We start from the raw sequence: 18,862 nt of genomic DNA, 5'->3' as shown, positions 1-18,862 counted from the left end.
TGTACAGTACAGAGAACAATAAAGGAAACGTTCATTTAAAAAAATATATGTATAGCAGCATGGTGAAAAAAGGCAGAAACAGTTTTACAGCTCATTTTAATTTAAACAGTGGTTTGTGATGTATGGGGGAAACTGAATTTTGGAATAATTATAACCATGTATGTATTTTGCCTGATTTAGCAGCTGCATTTTAAATCAATTGATAAATAACTTTTTGAGAACAAAATGAATGGCAGTTGCTAAGTGCCCATTTCTGCTTCATCCAAATTATATCCAAATGAGAGATTGCTTAAGAAATTTTGAAATATCAAGAATTTTATTTGTGCTTTACTGCAAAAGTTTAAGGCAGCAGTTTTTTGCACTAGTGGGACATTTTAGTGCCACATTTACAGATGATCACAAAGCCTGAACACGTGAGATAATTTATCCTGGTTTTCCCTTTTTTCTAGTAGTGGTTTCCATTACAGCAGTTATCCAAAATGTTGTTTTAAAAAACCTTTATTGCTGTAATCTTTAACACAGTGATGTTTTATGGGGTGACGCTTTCAATCCTGATGGAAACAATCCTTACAAATAATTGGCATTCTTTCACTTTTGGGCAAACCTCAATTTTGAAAAGACCTAACTGAAGAAAAACGCAGTCCAGAGAACTGTTTCAGGTTTCTGTGAACAGACGCAATGTAAACATTTCTTTCAAGTTAGAAATGCAACCTTCAACAAAAGTTAACTTTTAAACCTGCAATAAATGCACCTTGCTTTTATCACCCTAGCCCTGACAGCTGTGAAAAGCTCCCACTCCCAGCTTTCATTAAATAGCCCGACCACATCAAAATATATTGCACATTGCCTTGCTAAGTATCGATCAAGAGGTTAACTGCATTATCAAAGCTGCACCTTGAATTTATGGGCGGGAGAGAGAAAATATTTGCACATTGGACATAGTTGGAAGGGATCTCCCCGAACTCACTACAGGTAATTCTCGACTTATGACAGCAGTTGTGTGCCTAAGGGAAAGCTTGTGATGAGGGCATGAAGCGTGGGGGTCAGAAGGGTTGAGTGGTGGGGGGGGGGGTGCAGGCGGCGGTGCGTGGGAAGGTGTGTGGTGGCAAAAGGGGCAGGGGGTGTGGGTCCGGCCCCTCTGTGGTCCCCATTTTTGGGAAGGGGAGTGAGTTGTGGGGTGACGCCCAGTGCTTTGGCCTGGGAGCGCTTGATGGTCGCACCTCCGAGGATGGGGATAACCACCGTTCGTTCAGCACTGCCATAACTTGGAACATTTGCTGAATGAATGGTCATGGGCCCATACAGACTACCTGGGTTCTTTCTTAAGTCTAGTCGAATGTGGAGTGATCTGTGAGGACAAAACAGCAAGAGATTTTTATTCAGTGCAGTTGGTAGTTCTGTTTTGACCAAGTATAAACCAAGAATGTGCAGAACTCAGATGTAGGAATAGAACAACGGGGGGGAAAAAGGGTTCATTCTCTCTCCAGACTAGACTGACTGGGGTAATTGGCCATTTTTCTGAACTGGCATCCTGGACAAAACAGGGAACAAGGACACCCCTCAGAACACCTTGAAAATCATTTCTGATTTACTTCTGGGAAACTGCCAGATCGCTACTGGAGCACTAGAGGCCAGGGAAGGCGCATGGGAAAAATGGAGCATTCCATTAATTTTCCAAAAAGTTCATTCCCAACCTTCTTAATTTTGCCTACCTTGTAGTATATCGGGTCGTCCGCCCCCATTTAAGTTGCACGTATCTATATGACTAAAAATGCTGATCCATTCTTGGAGCAAAAGTGAGTTGTGAGAAATCTCAATCCCAGCAAAAAGGAAGAAGCTTGGTGCAACCTGACATGTAATCGTTTTCCTCCCCCTGAGGGAAGCGATGCAGCCTTGGCGAAATAAAATCATAAAGTCCCACTGAACTCCAGTCTGACTTAAGGAAGCCAATTGGGAGTTGAAGATCAAGCTAGTAGTGAGGGTCGCAATCCTCTAGTAAGCTGTCGGTCATGTAGGTGATCTGGAGAACATTTTCGTAATACATTTTTTCGGCAAGTGTGTTGACGGTCCAAGCGACAACGTGAACCCCTTTAGAGGACCAACGATTGACGTAGTCCCTAAAAGGAAGTAGGCAAAAAGGATGAGGGGACAAGTAGTTCCATTCTGGCTTATTTTTAAAAATTTTCTATAGCCTCTTTGCTGTTCTGATACAGTTCTTTCCTCCTTTAAAAACCCACAAAGGCAATGAGAGCCATTTAAATTTGGGATTCATCCAGAAAAAGCTCAGTGTAGATCCAATGTTCCTCAGGATTAAAAACCATTTAAATTTGGAGGATTTGTCCCCAGAAAGCTCTCTACGGATCCCATTGTTCCCCAGGTCTCCGTGTCATAAATGTGAGACCAGCTTTTCTCCAGGCAATCCCCATCAAGAAATCTAGCAGCCACAGACTGGTGAAAATCAAGTATGCTGTTCAACTTACTGTGAAACGTAATTTTTCTGCATCAGGAAAACAGAAACGCCACATAAATGCCATAGGAAGTTGTGCATGCTCCAGTCCATGATAACATCGAAGGCCATAGACAAATAGTGTTTCCAAAAAGCCGTATAGCGAGGCTTCCCGTCCCCGTAATGACTGAAGCTCCAAGGTCGGTGGGTCAGAGCTGTTATGATATTTCTGTCAGCTTGTTTCATCTAAAAGACCAAACCACACGAAGCTAAACGCCTGCATCCCGGTAGCTTAATGAGGTTATAATACAAGAGGTTTAACAATGCCTCCATTCTGGAGGTCATGGGAATCAAACTGCAAATCATGGGTTGTGGGAAGATCCACCTTGCTTTGCATTAAAATCCAAAACTCAGAAGAAAATATCCCGTTGATTTTCTCCATGAGCATTTACTTCCAAGTTGAACAGATCTTGTTCGGAAATGCTTCAGCCTATGATAGGACTGAAGTCGAGCAGTTCAGTCAATGCGTACATCCTTTAAAACACAAATATCCTACCTATTGCATACAGAAAGGTACCTATTACTCACTTTTTCCTCAGGGAGATGAAGTAGGGCATTGGTGTTATAAACCGAACACACAAGCATTAAAAAGCACCAAGACAAACACGTTTCTCCATCCCACAGCCAATGTAAAACACTAACATGACCAACCCTTAGGCTTAATCCAATGAACTCTTTTTATACTGACTTTCCAACATAGGGAAGGCCCAGAGTTTATTGAGCATATTAAAATAAGCTAGATGGCAATTAAGGTTCTAAAAAATAGGTAGCATGTGCTTCCCCCGTTTATAACATTTTGTACATCTTGTATAACACCAAGCCTACTCAAAAACTTCCTTATCGCCATGTCATGAAATTATGAGACGACGTTTTGAAATCTTCACCTTATAGACAACATCTGGCATAAACGAGCAAACCACACTGGTGTTGTACAGCCGTGGATATTCTAGGTAGAGCTGTGTCAGGACTGCAACCGCCTGCCAGTAAAAAGAAAATGGCATTAAAAAAAAAAGCACTGGACAAAGACAAGGGTTTTTTTCTTGTACATTTCAGCTACCAGGGGGAATTCTTGCATAGCAGATGCTACTGCTTAAAGTGGCATGTGCAGAGCACAAAATAATTTGTGTTTTGGGGAAAAAATACACACCAAGGCAGGTGAATGGAGCAGAATGTACTATCAGTAATGTACGTGGGAAAGTTGCTTTCAAAAACAGCAACTTGGTTTAATTGAAACGATACAGATTCAAGGAAAGATTCAGAATTCAGCCCTAGAGTCAATGAAGAAGCTTCCAACCTCACTCTTGTTTGTTTGTTTCAAATAACAGGACTGAGAAAGAGCAAGACTCTACTTGCTGGTGCTAGGGGAGAGTAAGATCAGTATCAGTATCTTCATGCAATTTATAATCAGAAAAAAAACATGCTGATAATAAGTGCCTTTAAAAAAATAGTTCTCTGCCCCTTCCTTAACACAGCTCTATGAATGGGAGAAAAAGCATTTATGAGGAAACCTTTACCCACTCATTACTTTAGTGCCATGAATAAAACTAGTATTTAAAAAATCACCTTGTTTGTTTCAGCATGTTATCGTCAGAACATTTTGTCAAATGGAAGAACTCTACAGGAAAGGAAAAACTGTTGGAAGGGTACCTTATCTGCATGTCCCTTGACATCAAAGTAGATGATGAGATCATGATGCAAACTTTCCAAAACAGCTTCTTTTAGGGTTGGTATTTTTTCCCCATGATAATCCCTCCTGGAGGAAAAAAAAATCACCAGACCTACTTGAAAGGTGTGCATTTAAACAGAAAAGTATCCAATTTAAAAAAAGGAAATATTTCCCCATTCGTACTGTACCACCACTAAAGATCCCAACATATATTCCAGTAGAAAAGGAACACCAACTCTTATAAAGATTTAGTCATTTAAGCACCAGAAGACATGACTATCTATTGGGAAGTTGCAATCCACAAAAAAGTACATGTTCAGGTAGTTCTTAGCTTATAACCACTTGTTTAGTGACTTTGAAATTATAATGGCACTGACTTACAACCAATCCACAGATTTTCAATTGTTCCAGCATCCCCATGGTCACTTGATCAGGTATTTGCCAACCAGCATGTATTTATGATGGTTGCAGCATTCTGGGATCATGTGGTTACAATTTGTTGACCTCCCCAACTGGCAAATTCAACAGAGGAAGCTGGGTCTGCTTAAGGGCTATGTGTGACTCGCTTAAGAATTGTGGCAAACAAGGTCGTAAAATTGGGCACGACTCAGTGAGTGAACGACAGGGTTGTTCCCTTACCATAACCTATGTTTAGCAGCTGGATTAAACTGTCGAATATCAGCAAACGTCAATTCACGCAAACTTCCAGAGCCATCAGTGGTCCTGTCCACCGTTTCGTCATGCATAAGGATAGGAACCCCATCTGCAGTAAATTCAAGGTCCAGTTCCACTCCTGTGGCTCCATTCTCAGCTGCCTTAAGAAACAAAGTCCACACTTTCAGAGCATAATACAGTAAGCTTTTAATTCAATGTATTGGTATAACTTTGCCCTAGGAATTATCCAACCAGCTATAGCTTGCTGGCTTAGCAGTAGTGACAACTGAAGCCCACGGATCTTAAAAGTTGCTGAAGTGGAGAAACAAAGAACCGAACAATGAAGCCTAAGCAAAATTGCTACTGACAAATCCATGTTATTTCAACAGGGGCAACTAAAAACAAATGTTCAAGCTAGAGTATTTCATCTTTTGGATATCAAAGTTGCAAGCCCAAGCTTCAAAGGGAAAGCTCAGTTATGGAAGATAGGCAAATTTTCCCGGGCTTTATCCTTGACACCACTCAGAGGTGTTGGAGGTCTCCTTTGTAGCCACTTAAAGGTAAAGGTTCTCCTCGCACCTACATGCTAGTCATTTCCGGCTCTAGGGGGCGGTGCTCATCTCCGTGGCAAAGCTGAAGAGCCACCACTGTCCGAAGATGTCTCCGTGGTCATGGGGCTGGTATGACTAAGCGCCGAAGGCGCACGAAACACTGTTACCTTCCCACCAAGGGGGTCCCTATTTTTCTACTTGCATTTTTTTTTTACATGCTTTCGAATTGCTAGGTTGGCAGAAGCTGGGACAAGTAATGGGAGCTCACTCCATTATGTGTAGCTAGGGATTCGAACCGCCAAACGGCCAACCTTTCTGATCAACCAGCCAAGCGTCTTAGCTATTGAGCCAGGGCGTCCCTTAGAGCCCGCTTAGAGGCAGGGGTGGGATCCGACAGCGTTAACTACCGGTTCGGTGATTTATGAGGCTCGGTGATTTACGATGTGCTTCCTTGCACGCTGCGCGCGCACCTGTAAATCCTCATCAGCTTGCTGCCCAGACAGCTGAGTGCAGACAAGCAGCGTTTGAAAAAGCACCTTTTTCCTGCTTTTTCAACCACAGCTGTGCCTCGCACGGCAGCTGAGGTTGAAAAAGCAGGAAATAAAGGTCAGGTAAGAGCCCAGGCGGGCGGGTAAGCCAAAACATCAGCAGACATAGAACAGGTTCTCTGTTTGCTGTTCTTCAGAGCTACTGGTTCTACAGAGCCGGACAGAACCGGTAGAATCCCACCCCTGCTTAGAGGTTGTCAATGACAGAACATTTGTGACCAGGTGCTGCCACCGGACAGGTTAAGGAACTTCTCTAAAGTAGCACTGACCGGAACAGCCATGCTGTGCAAACACAACAAAAGAATGGGACACCTTATGATTGCCTATTAGGCAATTAAGTCATACAATAAACAATGCAAAAGAAGGTTTGCATTCAGAAATCAGCAAAGGCTACTCAAAAAGTATTAGAATCTGGTTTCTACCAGCCATTAGGAAAAGAAACAGTGTAAACAACTTCTGTCATAAATTCCCTTCTGATCCAAGTGTACTGTACATTATCTGGGGAAACAGACAGTTACTATAATTATCTTTAATGATTCACCAATATTTGCTGGTGATCTCCCATGCTAATTTTCTGCCTCTGTTTAGGAGGTTCAAAGATGTTTTAATCCGTCCTGTTTGCAAGCCAAACAAACCTAGCCTTTTCTTTGTTTAATCACACAATTAATTGCAATCACTTCTTTCTAATGGTTTTCAATTCATCAAGGCCTCTTCATTTGTAAGATTCATCTTATTCAATAAATGTAGCAGTGGGAGGCCCATCTCATCTTTCTGACTGCTAGCTCCTCAATTCCTTCAGGAATGAGAAGCAAATATTGTAAATTAAATAACTTTATAAAATCCATGCTGTTGCACTACTTAAATCCTGCTGGAGTTAAATAAGAAGTGTGATTTATACATAACTGCAAATCAGTAGGATTTCTGTGGTTCAGTATCTACAGCATGTCTGTGAATATATGTATCTATATCTATCTGTCTGTCTGTCTGTGTCTTTCTATCTGTCTATCTATCTAATCCATCTATCTATCATATCTATCATCTATCAATCTATCTATTGCTCTATCAATCTATCGCCCTATCAATCTATCGCTCTATCTGTCTGTCTATCAATCTATCTATCAATCAATCTATCGCTCTGTCTGTCTGTCTATCAATCTATCTATCAATCAATCTATCGCTCTGTCTGTCTGTCTATCAATCTATCGCTCTACCTACCTACCTACCTACCTACCTATCTATCTATCTATGTCTCTGACTGACTGACTTACCTGACTGACTGACTGAGGTACATAGATATAGACAGACAAACAGACAGGATAAATACATCTATTCATTTTCATCTGGAGACAGGTGATAAATAGATAAATGATGGATAGATGACATATAGATGGTAGGTAGGTAATGATGGATAAATAGATGATATATATATGAGACAGACAGGTAGATGATAGACAGATGATACACAGATATAGATGATAGACAGACGGATAAATCTATTAATTTTCATCCGAAGAACCAGCTGTCAACAAGGAATGACTATTTGCTGCCATCCAGATGTTTGCAGCCCGGATATACGATGCCTACTGTGCACACAAACACCTACCCAACAAACACTACACACACACTCACACTCACGTATAATACACACCACCCTTGTCACCCCTTCCCTCCCCCAGGCCCTTCCCACGCAGCCAGCGCTACATCCACACCAAAGGGCGCTCCTTGTACACACACACACAAAACCGGCGCCGACCTGCCGGATGGCGGCCAGCGTGTTCTCGGGGGCGTCGTGGCCGCCCCCTCGGTGGGCGATGCGGGCGGGGTTCCCGCGGGGCAGCACCACCAGCTGGGCGCGCTGCGGGGCGACGGGCTCCAGGCTGAAGAGGCGCAGCGCCAGGTAGAAGCCGCCCGACAGAGCGCAAGCCAGCGTGGCGCTCCGGCTCAGCACCAGCGCCGCCAGCACCACCGCCGAGAAGGCCACCAGCAGCCCCTCAGAGTAGCAAAACATGGCGGCGGGCGCCGCGCCTCAGGAGGAGGCCCCAAAAAAGCGGAGGGGCGGCGAGCGCCGCGGACCAGCCGCTCCCTCCTCCCTCTCGCCTTGACAACAACAATCGCCGCCCCGCGCGCGCCGCCCGCCTCAGCCAATCGCGTTACAAGAAGAAGATCGGAAGGGCGGGAAGAGGCGGGTTTCTCCTCCTCCCGGGAACGTGCATGGGGATTGGCTGTCCGCCTGGCTCGCCCGGCCAATCGAGAAGGCTGGCCGTGCTTGGGCTCGTGGAGTGCCTTTGACAGCTTAACCGAGCGGCGGAACAATGAAATCCCGTCGTGGAGTCACAGGCCTGGACGGGAAGGTCTCCAAACTTTCAACTTTTAACACTTATGGACTTCAATTCCCAGAATTATCGGAGAATTCTAGGAGTTCAAGTCCACAAGTCTTAAAGTTGCCAAGTTTGGGGACCCCTGGTCTATATGGAGATTCTCAGTCATCCAAGTCATAGCTTTGTCCCAAAGGTGCTTTCCCGCCTCCTCCCCAAAAGGCAATTTGGACTTTCTAGTTTTTCTTTGATACACGCGGTTCACTTCTCATCAGAGCTGAAGAAGCTTCTTGGATGAGAAGCGAAACCTCTTCAAAGAAAAAGCAGAAAGTCCAGTTGCCTCTTGGGGGAAAAAAATCACCTTTGAGACGAAGTCTATACTGTAGCTTGAGTTATATTTGGACAAGCAAATCGCTGCCCCGTTGTGGTGTTGTTTGTGTCCTGCCAGAAGAGGGAGGGGAAAGGATAGAGGGATGCAATCAAGATCAAGTGAGGTACTAATACCACTCTATGAAGCCTTAGTAAGACCACACCTAGAATCCTGCATCCAGTTTTGGTCACCACGCTATAAAAAAGATGTTGAGACTCTAGAAAAAGTGCAGAGAAGAGCAACCAGGAGGATTAGGGGACTGGAGACTAAAACATACGATGAACGATTAGAGTAACTGGGCATGGCTAGTCTAGGAAAGAGAATGACCAAGGGAGACAGGATAGCAGTCTTCCAATATTTGAGGGGCTGCCACAGAGAGGAGGAAAGGGTCAAGTTATTCTTCAAAGCACCCAAAGGCCAGACAAGGAATAATGGATGGAAACTGAACAAGGAGAGATTCAACCTGGAAATAAAGAGGAATTTTCTGATAGTGAGAACAATCAACCCATGGAACATAAGTTGCCTTCGGAAGTTGTGGGAGCTTCATCACTGGAGGCTTTCAAGAAGAAACTGAGCTGCCATTTGCCAGAAATGGTGTAGGGTCTCCTGCTTGGGCAGGAGGTTGGACTAGATGACCTATAAGGTCCCTTCGAACTCTGATTATCTGTTATGTTAAGGAAAAAAAAAATAGACTGAAATGGCCAATTGTGTGGCTTTCAGTTCTTTTTGACAACTTGTGACAACACAGATAAATTTTCCCTGTGATGATGTATCCCTAATGTCATCTTTCAGGTCTTCCAATCAGCTACTATAATTGAATCCATCCACTTATGGATCATTCATTCTCCTTTTCACCTTTCCTAGCATTAAAGTTTTCTCCAGACTGCTGTTTTCATTGATTAATTGAGCTGATCAAGTTGATTCTTAGGGACCACAGAGATAGAGGATCTATGACCGCCTTTTAATCTGATCTCTTAGGACCTAGGTCTTCCAATGATGCTCCAAGCATGGCATGAAACTGCCACATGCAAGTAGCTTGAAAAACTATCTGGGGAAACCTGGTTAGGATAGCGATGAAAGACCACCAGGAAACCTCTCATATCGCATTTTGACGGCTTTAAAAATAAGGGAATTTACAGTACAGTTAACAAGGTTGAAATAGTTTACTCGTCTCTCTATTATTGAGTAAAAGAAAAATTTGAGAACACCCTTCCCCCCTAATACATTTCTAAAGGGGGTTCCTCACAAATCAATTTTTGCACCTCGTTTACACCAGGGGTCGCTAACCTTTTGGACCTCAGGGACCACCAAACTCATAATTTTAAATCCCGGGGACCAGAGACCCTGGGAAAATCCCCCCCAAAAAAGTCTGCAGAAAATTTCTCCACCCCGTTTTCCTACCGATTGATCATTCTTTATTTGGGATCGCAGGCTACATCTCCAGCTCCGTTCTCAGGGGGGAGAGAGAGAGAGAGAGACTTTTGGCTCCATGCAAGGAAAGCAGCAGAAGCAGCAGAAGTCTTTCTTTCTCTCCCCCAAACTCCACCAGAAATGAGTCCTTGTAAGACTTGTCGTGCCAGCGCAGCCTCTTGGAGCAGAATGCCTTGCAGGGTGCCAAGGACTCATTTATGGTGGAGTTTGGGGAAGAGAAAGACAGACTTTGGTTGCTTTCCTTGCGTGCAGCCAAAAGCAGAAGAAGAAGCGGAAAGAAGCAGCCCAGTGGCCAGGCGAGGCACGTGGGGCGAGTGGGGCAAGTTCCCCCCTCCACCCTTTCCCCCCTCCCCTCACTACCTCATGCTGTTTGCAATGCAAGCGACGCAAGCCTTGTGTTCTCGCGGGCCACGTGGGTAGCTCAGCCTTGTGTTCCTGAGCAGCCTGGATTAATTGCTTTGGGGGTGACATTTCTCTGAGGATGACCAAAATTTTCTCGCGGACCACCAGTGGTCCCCGGCCCTCTGGTTGGCGACCACTGGTTTAGATTGCTTTTTGTGTGCTTTTCTCCCCATAAGAATACCTTCCAGTATATACAGAAAATATTATCCATAAGCATCTACATCATGAACAACTACAGCTACAAGGTACACACATGTAGTGCTCGACTTACGATCACAATTTGAACTAGAATTGTTGTTGCTAAGTGAGGTCACCCCCCGATTCTATGGGCTTTTTCTTGGCCGTGGTTGTTAAGTGAAACACGAGGCTGTTAAGTGAGTCCAGATTAGCCCATTGATTTTGTTTGTCGGAGGCCAGCTAGAAAAGTTTTGCAAATTGGGGTGGCATGACCCTGGGACATTGCACCTGTTGTTAATATGTGCCTGTTGTTGAGAGCTCCAATTCGGATCGCATGACAGTGGGAATAGCGATAGCACTTATATACCGCTTTATAGTGCTTTTACGTCCCTCTCTAAGCGGTTTTCAGAGTCAGCCTCTTGCCCCCAACAATCTGGCTCCTCATTTTACCCACCTCGGAAGGAGGGAAGGCTGAGTCAACCTTGAACCTGGTGGGATTTGAACTGCCAAATTGTAGGCAGCTGGCGGCAGAAGCAGCTTGCCATACTGCACTCCAACCACTGCGCCACAGAATACTGCAAGAGTCATAAATATGAGGTTGGTCCTAAAGTCTTGGTCATCATGGCTCCGTTGACGGTTTATTTCCCTGACGATGTCTTGCCTGGGGCTGCCTTCTCCTCGTGGAACAGCTTGAAAACCGACGTCGCTGTTCCATCCCCGCTTTGCTGGGAAAAGCACAGGAAAATGGCCCAAAGGAAGCCACAGAAGCCAGTAAACGCTGTCCTCAGGTAGACCGGAACAAAGCTGAAGTTAGAAAGCTATTTGGAAGGAAAGGAAGGAAGGAAGGAAGGCTGAAGGAAGATTCCGTCAAGCCGCAAGGGCTCGGGGACGTAACAGACATGGATAAGAGGAGAGTAATCTATAGCTCGGGGTTGGAATGAGGGCTCCTTGGTGCTCTCTGAGTGTGGCAGTTTTCTTACGGACGTTTCATGACCCAACTAGGTAACATTATCAGTGCTAGAAGGGTGGAAGAAGGGGGAGGAGGAAGTGAGGAGAATTGTCAGCTCCTTGGTGCTTTTTGAGCTTGGTTGTTTTCTTACAGACATTTTACTATTTATTTATTTATTTGATTTATATTGCCGCCTATTCGCCCATGGCGAATTATCCAATGAGGAGGAGGAGGTATAGGAAGAGAAGAGAAGGTGGGGGAGGAGGGAGGAGGAGGAGGAGGAGGAGGAGGAGGAGGAGGAGGAGGAGGAGGAATAGGAGGAAAGGAGGAGAAAGAAGAGCAAGAGGAAGATGAAGATGAAGGGGAGGAGGAGGGGGAAGGAGGAGGAAGAAGTGGCAGGGGAGGTGGAAGGGGAGGAGGAGGGGCAAGAAGAGGCAGAGGAGGAAGGGGAGGAGGAGGAAGAGGAGGAGGGGGAAAGAGAAGGAAGAAGAGGAAGAGGAGGAGGAAGAGAAGGTGGAGGAGGAAGGGGGAAGGAGGAGGAAGAGGAGGCAGGGGAGGAGGAGGCCGACACTCACCTGTACAAAAGGCCAGTACATCAACCCTGTCTGGAATTTAAAAAAACAAAACAATTCTTGGATTAGAGTCATGCAAACGGGCAATATGAGAAAAATGATCTGTTGCCCTCCTATAAAGCCTCATGCTCATGTTCAAAATAACTAATCAAGATGGGGGGAAATGACGAATGGGTTGTTTAAATTTTTTTGAGTAGTTTAGAGAACTGGCAAATCCCACCTCTGACTGGCCCCACCAACCCCATCTCTTCTCTGCCTCCCATTGAGTCCCAGCTGATCGGCTGGTTCTCCTTTGGTTGCCCTGCACAGGAGAACGGAGCTGGAAGGCAGGTTAGTGGGGTGGGGTGGGGTGGGAATGGGGATTTTGCAGTATTCTTCCCCTGCCACGCCTACCAAGCCACGCCCACAGAACTGGCAGTAAAAAAAATTGAATCCCACCACCGGCAATGAGTCTTGATTCGTTGCTTTGGGTTCTGAGTTCGATCCACAACATTATGGGAGACCCAATCTGCTGGTTATTCACAACCGCTAGCTAAAATAATGGAGGACGTGATGAATTTTATTTGAATATTATGAGCCAAGGCGATTTAAACAAAAAAATGTGGAAGGAAACACTGGTTCCATTCATACACTCACTGCTCCCAGCTATAACTCAAGGTGTTGTGTTTCAGATTAATGCAATCATTGTGGTTTGGTTTAGGACTGAACACATTCTACACACCCAGCTCCTTTGGCTTTATGCAAGAAATCCTAATTTGCAAATCATGGCTTAAGTGCAGAGTGTGAAGCCAGCATATGCCCGTGGGTGTGAAATTTGCGTTGTAAGTATTCTTTTATCCTCTCTGATTTTGGATTGGCTCTACTTTAAGAAAAGCCAACATTACACACCACAGCTGATATGTTTGTCCCTTTGCCAGATTGGTAAATGAATCTTTCAAGAAATTAAGGCTCCTTTGATTAGCAAATGAAACCAATGGCTGTCTTCCTTTCAGAATTTTTTTTTCTTCTCTTGCCGTTTTTAATAGGTGTGTTTCCACAGACCTGAAATCTGAGAGACATTAAATGAAGCATGAGCTAAAGCAGTTATGCAACCACAAAACAGTGTGTGTTTGTGCCTGCTTAAGCATGGTTTGCAAATATTCACTCTTTTTTCCTCCTTTTTTTAAAGCAAGACCATTATTTTCACTTAACAGTACTTGTTTATTCCATGATCTCCAGTAGTGTTTCTGAAACATTTCTCTCTCTCAGAGAATCCCACCAAAAGAACTTTTGTTTGTTATGGGTTATATTTATCAATATTTATTGAATTAAATTAGCATTTTTAAAAAATAAAAATAAAAATTGACACACTTGTTGCCCTACCATGTCTCACAATTGCTGGTTGAGATTTTAATATTGTTATGATTTTTCAACATAGACTGGCAGATAATATTGATTCTGGAGACCCCCTGAGAGTTTTGGGGGGAAACCACACTTTAAGATGCACTATAGAATTACACAACACACTAATAGGTGTAATAGTGTAATAGGTATTGCACTGATACTTATTTGTCTCAATCAGTTGGCTAAGCTTATCCTAAAAGCAAAGTGCATACTGTATTTTTTCCAATTTTGCAATGAAATTTAAACACAAAGTTTTCTGCTTTTGTTTACAGCTACATAGATGAAGGTCTTTGTATTTTCATTTAAACATTTGCTTTGTTTTTTTCACTGATATGAACAAAGTTAACTAAGTTTATTTTAGCATAATGCCTAACAGAGAGAAACAGTTTTTGTGTAGAAAATGGATGTAAAATATCTCATAATATTTGTACGCTTCATGTGATGTATTAGAGATCAGTCAGGGTTGTGTTTTTTTTTTAGAAATGATATTGCGGAAGTATAAGAATACAAAAATTAAAGAATAAAGATACAAAAGGCCTATTTGTTTGATGGTATGTCAGATTTGCTGCTTCTCTGCCCATATTTTGGTATCTGTGTCTGATTTTCTTATTTGTGTTACTTATGTCTTTAACTATTTCAGAATATACAGTAAATAATTTTTTTAAAAAGATGTCATAGATGCTTGAATTGATGGGCTCCTGTGCGTGACAACCCTGCACTTACCTTATATGTGTTCCAGAATTTCTGCTGGCAGTCTGCGAATATATCCTCTTTTCCTTGAAGCAATCTCATGCCTGATGAAAAAATAGTTTCAAAGGAAAAGAAGATGTTAAAAATGGAAGGATGGACAAATCTATCCAAACTGCATATGGATCTTGCAAAGAAAAGAAACAGATGGCCTTGTGAAGCAAAAAAAATTGTGCTTCTGCATAACCTCTAAGAAGCAAAGAGCGATGATTTTACTTCCCTACCCCACAAAGTCACAGTTTATAGGAAATGAAAATGATAGCTAGCAGGGATGATGATGTTACCTAGTTGGATCATGAAACATCTGCAAGAAAGCAACCAAGTTCTAAGAGCACCAAAGATCCTACAATCTCCTCCTCCTCCTTCTTCTCCTTCTCCTTCTCCCTCCCTCTCCTTCACTTTCCTCCTCCTCCTTCTCTTCCTCTTCCTCCTCTTCTTCTCCTTCCTCTCCTTCTTCTCTTCCTCCTCCTCCTCTTCCTCCTTCTGCTCCTCTCCTCTTTCTCCACCTTCTTCTTCTTCCTCTCCCTCTTTTTCACCACCACCTCCTCCTCCTCTCTTCTCCTTCCTCTCTCTCCTTCTTTCCTCTTCCTTCTCCTCCTCTTCCTCCTGCTCCTCTCCTCTTCCTTCTCCTTCTCCTTCTTCTTCCTCTCCCCTCCTCCTCCTCCTTCTCCTCCTCCTCCTCCCTCCCTCTCCTTCACTTTCCTCCTCCTCCTTCTCTTCCTCCTCCTCCTCCTCCTCCTCCTCCTCTCTCTTCTCCTTCCTCTCTCCTTCACTTTCCTCCTCCTCCTCCTCTTCCTCCTTCTGCTCCTCTCCTCTTTCTCCACCTTCTTCTTCTTCCCCTCTCCCTTCACCACCTCCTCCTCCTCCTCCTCTCCTCTCTCTTCTTCTCCTTCCTCTCTCTCCTTCTTTCCTCCTCCTTCTCCTCCTCTTCCTCCTGCTCCTCTCCTCTTTTCCTTCTCCTCCTCCTCCTCCTCCTCTCTTCTTCCTTCTTCTCCTTCTCCTTCCTCCTCCCCCCTCCATTCTCTTTCTCCTCTACTCTGTAAACCTCCATAAATCCCGCCCTTAGAAATCGCACCTCACCATCCAAAGAACGTCCCTTCTCCGTCGCTGGCTTTGCAACCGGGCGCCCGCCAGAGAGGCGCGCTTGAAACTTCACCCGTCTCCCCAGCGATAGTTGTGGCTTCTAGTGTGTGTCTTTGTGTGTGTGTGTGTGCGTTTGGGGCGGGGGGAGGAGGAGAGGGGGCATCCCCATCCCCGCGGAGCTCTCTGCACGTGCTCAGAGGAGGGGAGGCGCGAGCCAGCCAGGTTCTTCCCCCTCCCCTCTTCCCTCCCCAAGCCACAACTCACCGGAGTAGAAAGCCAGGATGGCCACGGGCGCGCCCACCAGCTGGTCGCAGCCCACCTTGGCCAGCAGGGCAGCCGGGGCTCGCCCGGGCAGGAGCCGCTCCAGCATCCGCAGCCAGAGGTAGTTGAAGTTGGCGTGGAAGGTCAGCGCCACCAACGCCACCCGCCGGGTCTGAGCCCAGTCGGCGCGCTGGCCCGGCCGAAGTCGGAGCCGCTGCTGGACAGCGTCCCCCGCCGCGAAGAGGCTGCCGTAGAGCCCCACGTTGCAAAGCCAGGGCGAGCGGCGGACCAGGCGAGCCAGGCGTTGCATCCTTCTCGCCGGGGCTCCCAAAGCAGCAGCAGCTGCCGCCGCCGCCCAGCCTTCGCCGCCCCCGCGTTCCCACCCAGCCACACGCCACTCCCTCCACGCGGGGTTGTCGGCGCTGCCTTCCTTGCCTTGGAAACAGCCCCACCCCCACCCCCCACCCGCCAGATAGACACCGATACAGACAACAGATACGGAAGACCAGAGTTGGGAAGGGACCTTGGAGATCATCTAATCCAACCCAAGCAGGAGACCCTACGCCATTTCTGACAGATGGCAGTCCAGCCTCTTCTTGCAAGCTTCCAGGGATGAAGCTCCCACAAATTCCGAAGGCAAGCGATTCCATTGAATATAGAGTTGGAAGGCACCTTGGAGGTCATCTAGTCCAACCCCCCAACCAAGCAGACCCTACGCCATTTCTGACAGATGGCAGTCCAGTCTCTTCTTGCAAGCTTCCAGGATGAAGCCCCACAAATTCCGAAGGCAAGCGATTCCATTGAATATAGAGTTGGAAGGAACCTTGGAGGTCATCTAGTCCAACCCCCCAAGCAGGAGACCCTACGCCATTTCTGACAGATGGCAGTCCAGTCTCTTCTTCCAAGCTTCCAGGATGAAGCTCCCACAAATTCCGAAGGCAAGCGATTCCATTGAATATAGAGTTGGAAGGAACCTTGGAGGTCATCTAGTCCAACCCCTCCCCAAGCAGGAGACCCTACACCAGTGGTCTCCAACCTGGCAACTTTAAGACTTGTGGACTTCAACTCCCAGAATTCCTCATGTCTTAAAGTTGCCAAGGTTGGAGACCCCTGCCCTACACCATTTCTGACAGATGGCAGTCCAGTCTCTTCCTCCAAGCTTCCAGGGATGAAGCTCCCACAAATTCTGAAGGCAAGCGATTCCATTGAATATAGAGTTGGAAGGCACCTTGGAGGTCATCTAGTCCAACCCCCCCAAGCAGGAGACCCTGCCTACACCATTTCTGACAGATGGCAGTCCAGTCTCTTCTTGCAAGCTTCCAGGGATGAAGCTCCCACAAACTCCGAAGGCAAGCGATTCCATTGAATATAGAGTTGGAAGGCACCTTGGAGGTCATCTAGTCCAACCCCCCCCCCCCAAGCAGGAGACCCTACACCATTTCTGACAGATGGCAGTCCAGTCGCTTCTTCCAAGCTTCCAGGGATGAAGCTCCCACAAATTCTGAAGGCAACTTCTGTTCCATGGGTGGATTGTCCTTCCTGTCAGAAAGTTTCTCCTTACTTCTAAATTGAATCTCTCCCTTGTTCAGTTTTCATCCATTATTCCTTGCCAGGTGGGGAGTTGCCCCCCTGTCCTAGTCAGGAAGGGGCTTCAGACTTCCTGCCTTGGTTGGAATGGGACCAAGGTTTGGGGTTCATTGGAACCCCAGAAAGTCTCTGGATAGGTTCACTTCTCCACGCCCCCCCGGAATCCTTGGTGCTATCTGAGCATGGTTGGTAGAAGTTATTTTCCTAACAACAACCCTGTGAGGTGGGCTGGGTTGAAAGATGGATTAGGCTGAGATCACCCAGCCAGCTTTCATGCCTAAGGCAGGACTAGAACTCTCCATCACCTAGTTTCTAGGCTACAAAGGGGCTTCAGCCTTCCAAACCCGGTTAACTAGAGTTGGGGACACCTTGGTTCAGAACCTCAGAAACCCTCTGGATAGATTAGCATTTTCCCCCTGAAGTCCTTGATGCTCTAGAAGTATGGGTTGTAGATATAACTCCTGCCTGTTTTCCTAACAACAACCCTGTGAGGTGGGCTGGACTGAGAAGACAGTGCCGCGTCTATGACAATTCGCCATGGCCAACTTGCCATGGGATAATTCACTGTGGGACAAGAGCTACACTAAGATCAATGAAATTGTGGAATAGAATCATTCAAAAAGGATGCCATAGGAGGGACAGAATGAAATGTGAATTGCAAAAATGAATTTTTAATTTTTTTAAAAAATAATTAAATAGAATTGTTAAACTTTCCCACAGGAAGTTGTCCTGCAGCAAGTTGGCCATATTGAATTGGCCATGTTGAATTGGCCATGTTGAGTTGGCCACATTGAGTTAGCCATGTTGAGTTGGCCATAGCAAGTTGTCCCATTCCGGACAGCGCCTTGGGCTGAAGTCACCTAGCCAACTTTCATGCCTGAGCAGGATTAGAACTCCCTATCTCCTGGTTTCTAGGCCAATACCTTCACCCCTACACCAAACTGGGTTCTTTTTGATCCCAAAAGATGGACCATGGAGTAACTAGGGGGGAGATATCAGCATCCTTAGTGGAACCTTCAAGTGATACCCCACTGGTGACTTCAATAAAAGAAAGTCTTGTTCATTTTACAAAGGATTGATTGATGTCTTCTCATTGGAATAATGTTTTAGAATGGAATAATGTTTTATCCCAATGGTCCAAGACAATTGCAAGCAACTAGACCTAAATCCCACCCAGGACAGACCACGTCCGAACCAGGCAGCTGCCCAACTATCTTTAAAGCTCAAACGAAACTCGCTTGGACCGTGCAAACACGCTTTTGCACGTCATCCTTCCCCGCGCATGCTCCATCGGGGGGGGGAAAGACGTCATCTCTTTCCTCGAGCCCCCGTGAGGAATGTTCCATTCATCAAAGGAGGAGGAGGAGTAGATTCTACCAAAGCTTTCAATCTCCCAGCAGAAATTACCCCAAGCCGATCGAAAGAATTTCCCCCCCGCATCTCCGATTTGAATTTTTTTTTAAAAAAAACCCTTAGAATTTATTCTTTCTTTGGGTTTTTTTTTTTTTGGGGGGGGATGGGTGTTTGGTACGTCGCTCGCTCTAGCTCCGCCCAAACCCTGTCAATCCCTGCGGGGCGCGCGCTCTACGGAAGCCGAAGCGGCTCAAAGGGCCTGGGGGTGGTGGAAGAGGGCGCGCGCGCGCGCTTCCCCCTCCCCTTT

General features: G+C 45.7%; 2 protein-coding genes across 5 annotated transcripts; both read right to left on the bottom strand.

The window, feature by feature from the left end:
• Window positions 1-1,205: 1,205 nt before the first annotated feature.
• GDE1 (glycerophosphodiester phosphodiesterase 1) lies at window positions 1,206-8,034 on the bottom strand. 2 transcript variants are annotated; one of them, XM_087973373.1, is made up of 6 exons: window positions 7,679-8,034; window positions 4,812-4,987; window positions 4,154-4,259; window positions 3,391-3,483; window positions 2,481-2,692; window positions 1,206-2,117 (listed from the first exon to the last, which is right to left on the bottom strand). In XM_087973373.1, exons 1-6 carry the CDS (start codon window positions 7,931-7,933, stop codon window positions 1,970-1,972), a joined length of 990 nt encoding a protein of 329 aa, XP_087829499.1. In that variant the 5' UTR covers window positions 7,934-8,034; the 3' UTR covers window positions 1,206-1,969. The 2 variants fall into 2 exon arrangements, with proteins under 2 accessions (XP_087829499.1, XP_087829500.1); XM_087973374.1 differs by having other exon boundaries at window positions 1,828-2,117; window positions 4,812-4,983; window positions 7,679-8,024.
• A 1,722-nt stretch (window positions 8,035-9,756) lies between these two features.
• MPV17L (MPV17 mitochondrial inner membrane protein like) lies at window positions 9,757-16,040 on the bottom strand. 3 transcript variants are annotated; one of them, XM_087973375.1, is made up of 4 exons: window positions 15,619-16,040; window positions 14,248-14,318; window positions 12,145-12,174; window positions 9,757-11,438 (listed from the first exon to the last, which is right to left on the bottom strand). In XM_087973375.1, exons 1-4 carry the CDS (start codon window positions 15,923-15,925, stop codon window positions 11,259-11,261), a joined length of 588 nt encoding a protein of 195 aa, XP_087829501.1. In that variant the 5' UTR covers window positions 15,926-16,040; the 3' UTR covers window positions 9,757-11,258. The 3 variants fall into 3 exon arrangements, with proteins under 3 accessions (XP_087829501.1, XP_087829502.1, XP_087829503.1); XM_087973376.1 differs by having other exon boundaries at window positions 9,757-11,345; window positions 15,619-15,995; XM_087973377.1 differs by having other exon boundaries at window positions 9,757-11,637; window positions 15,619-15,991.
• Window positions 16,041-18,862: the final 2,822 nt, after the last annotated feature.

Source organism: Notechis scutatus, chromosome 12 (assembly GCF_049901735.1).
Source record: "Notechis scutatus isolate UNSWTSFEM ecotype Mainland chromosome 12, rNotScu1.2, whole genome shotgun sequence".
Taxonomy (NCBI): Eukaryota; Metazoa; Chordata; class Lepidosauria; order Squamata; family Elapidae; genus Notechis; species Notechis scutatus.
Note: the sequence above shows the minus strand (reverse complement) of the source record. Positions and strands in the feature narration are given on the sequence as shown.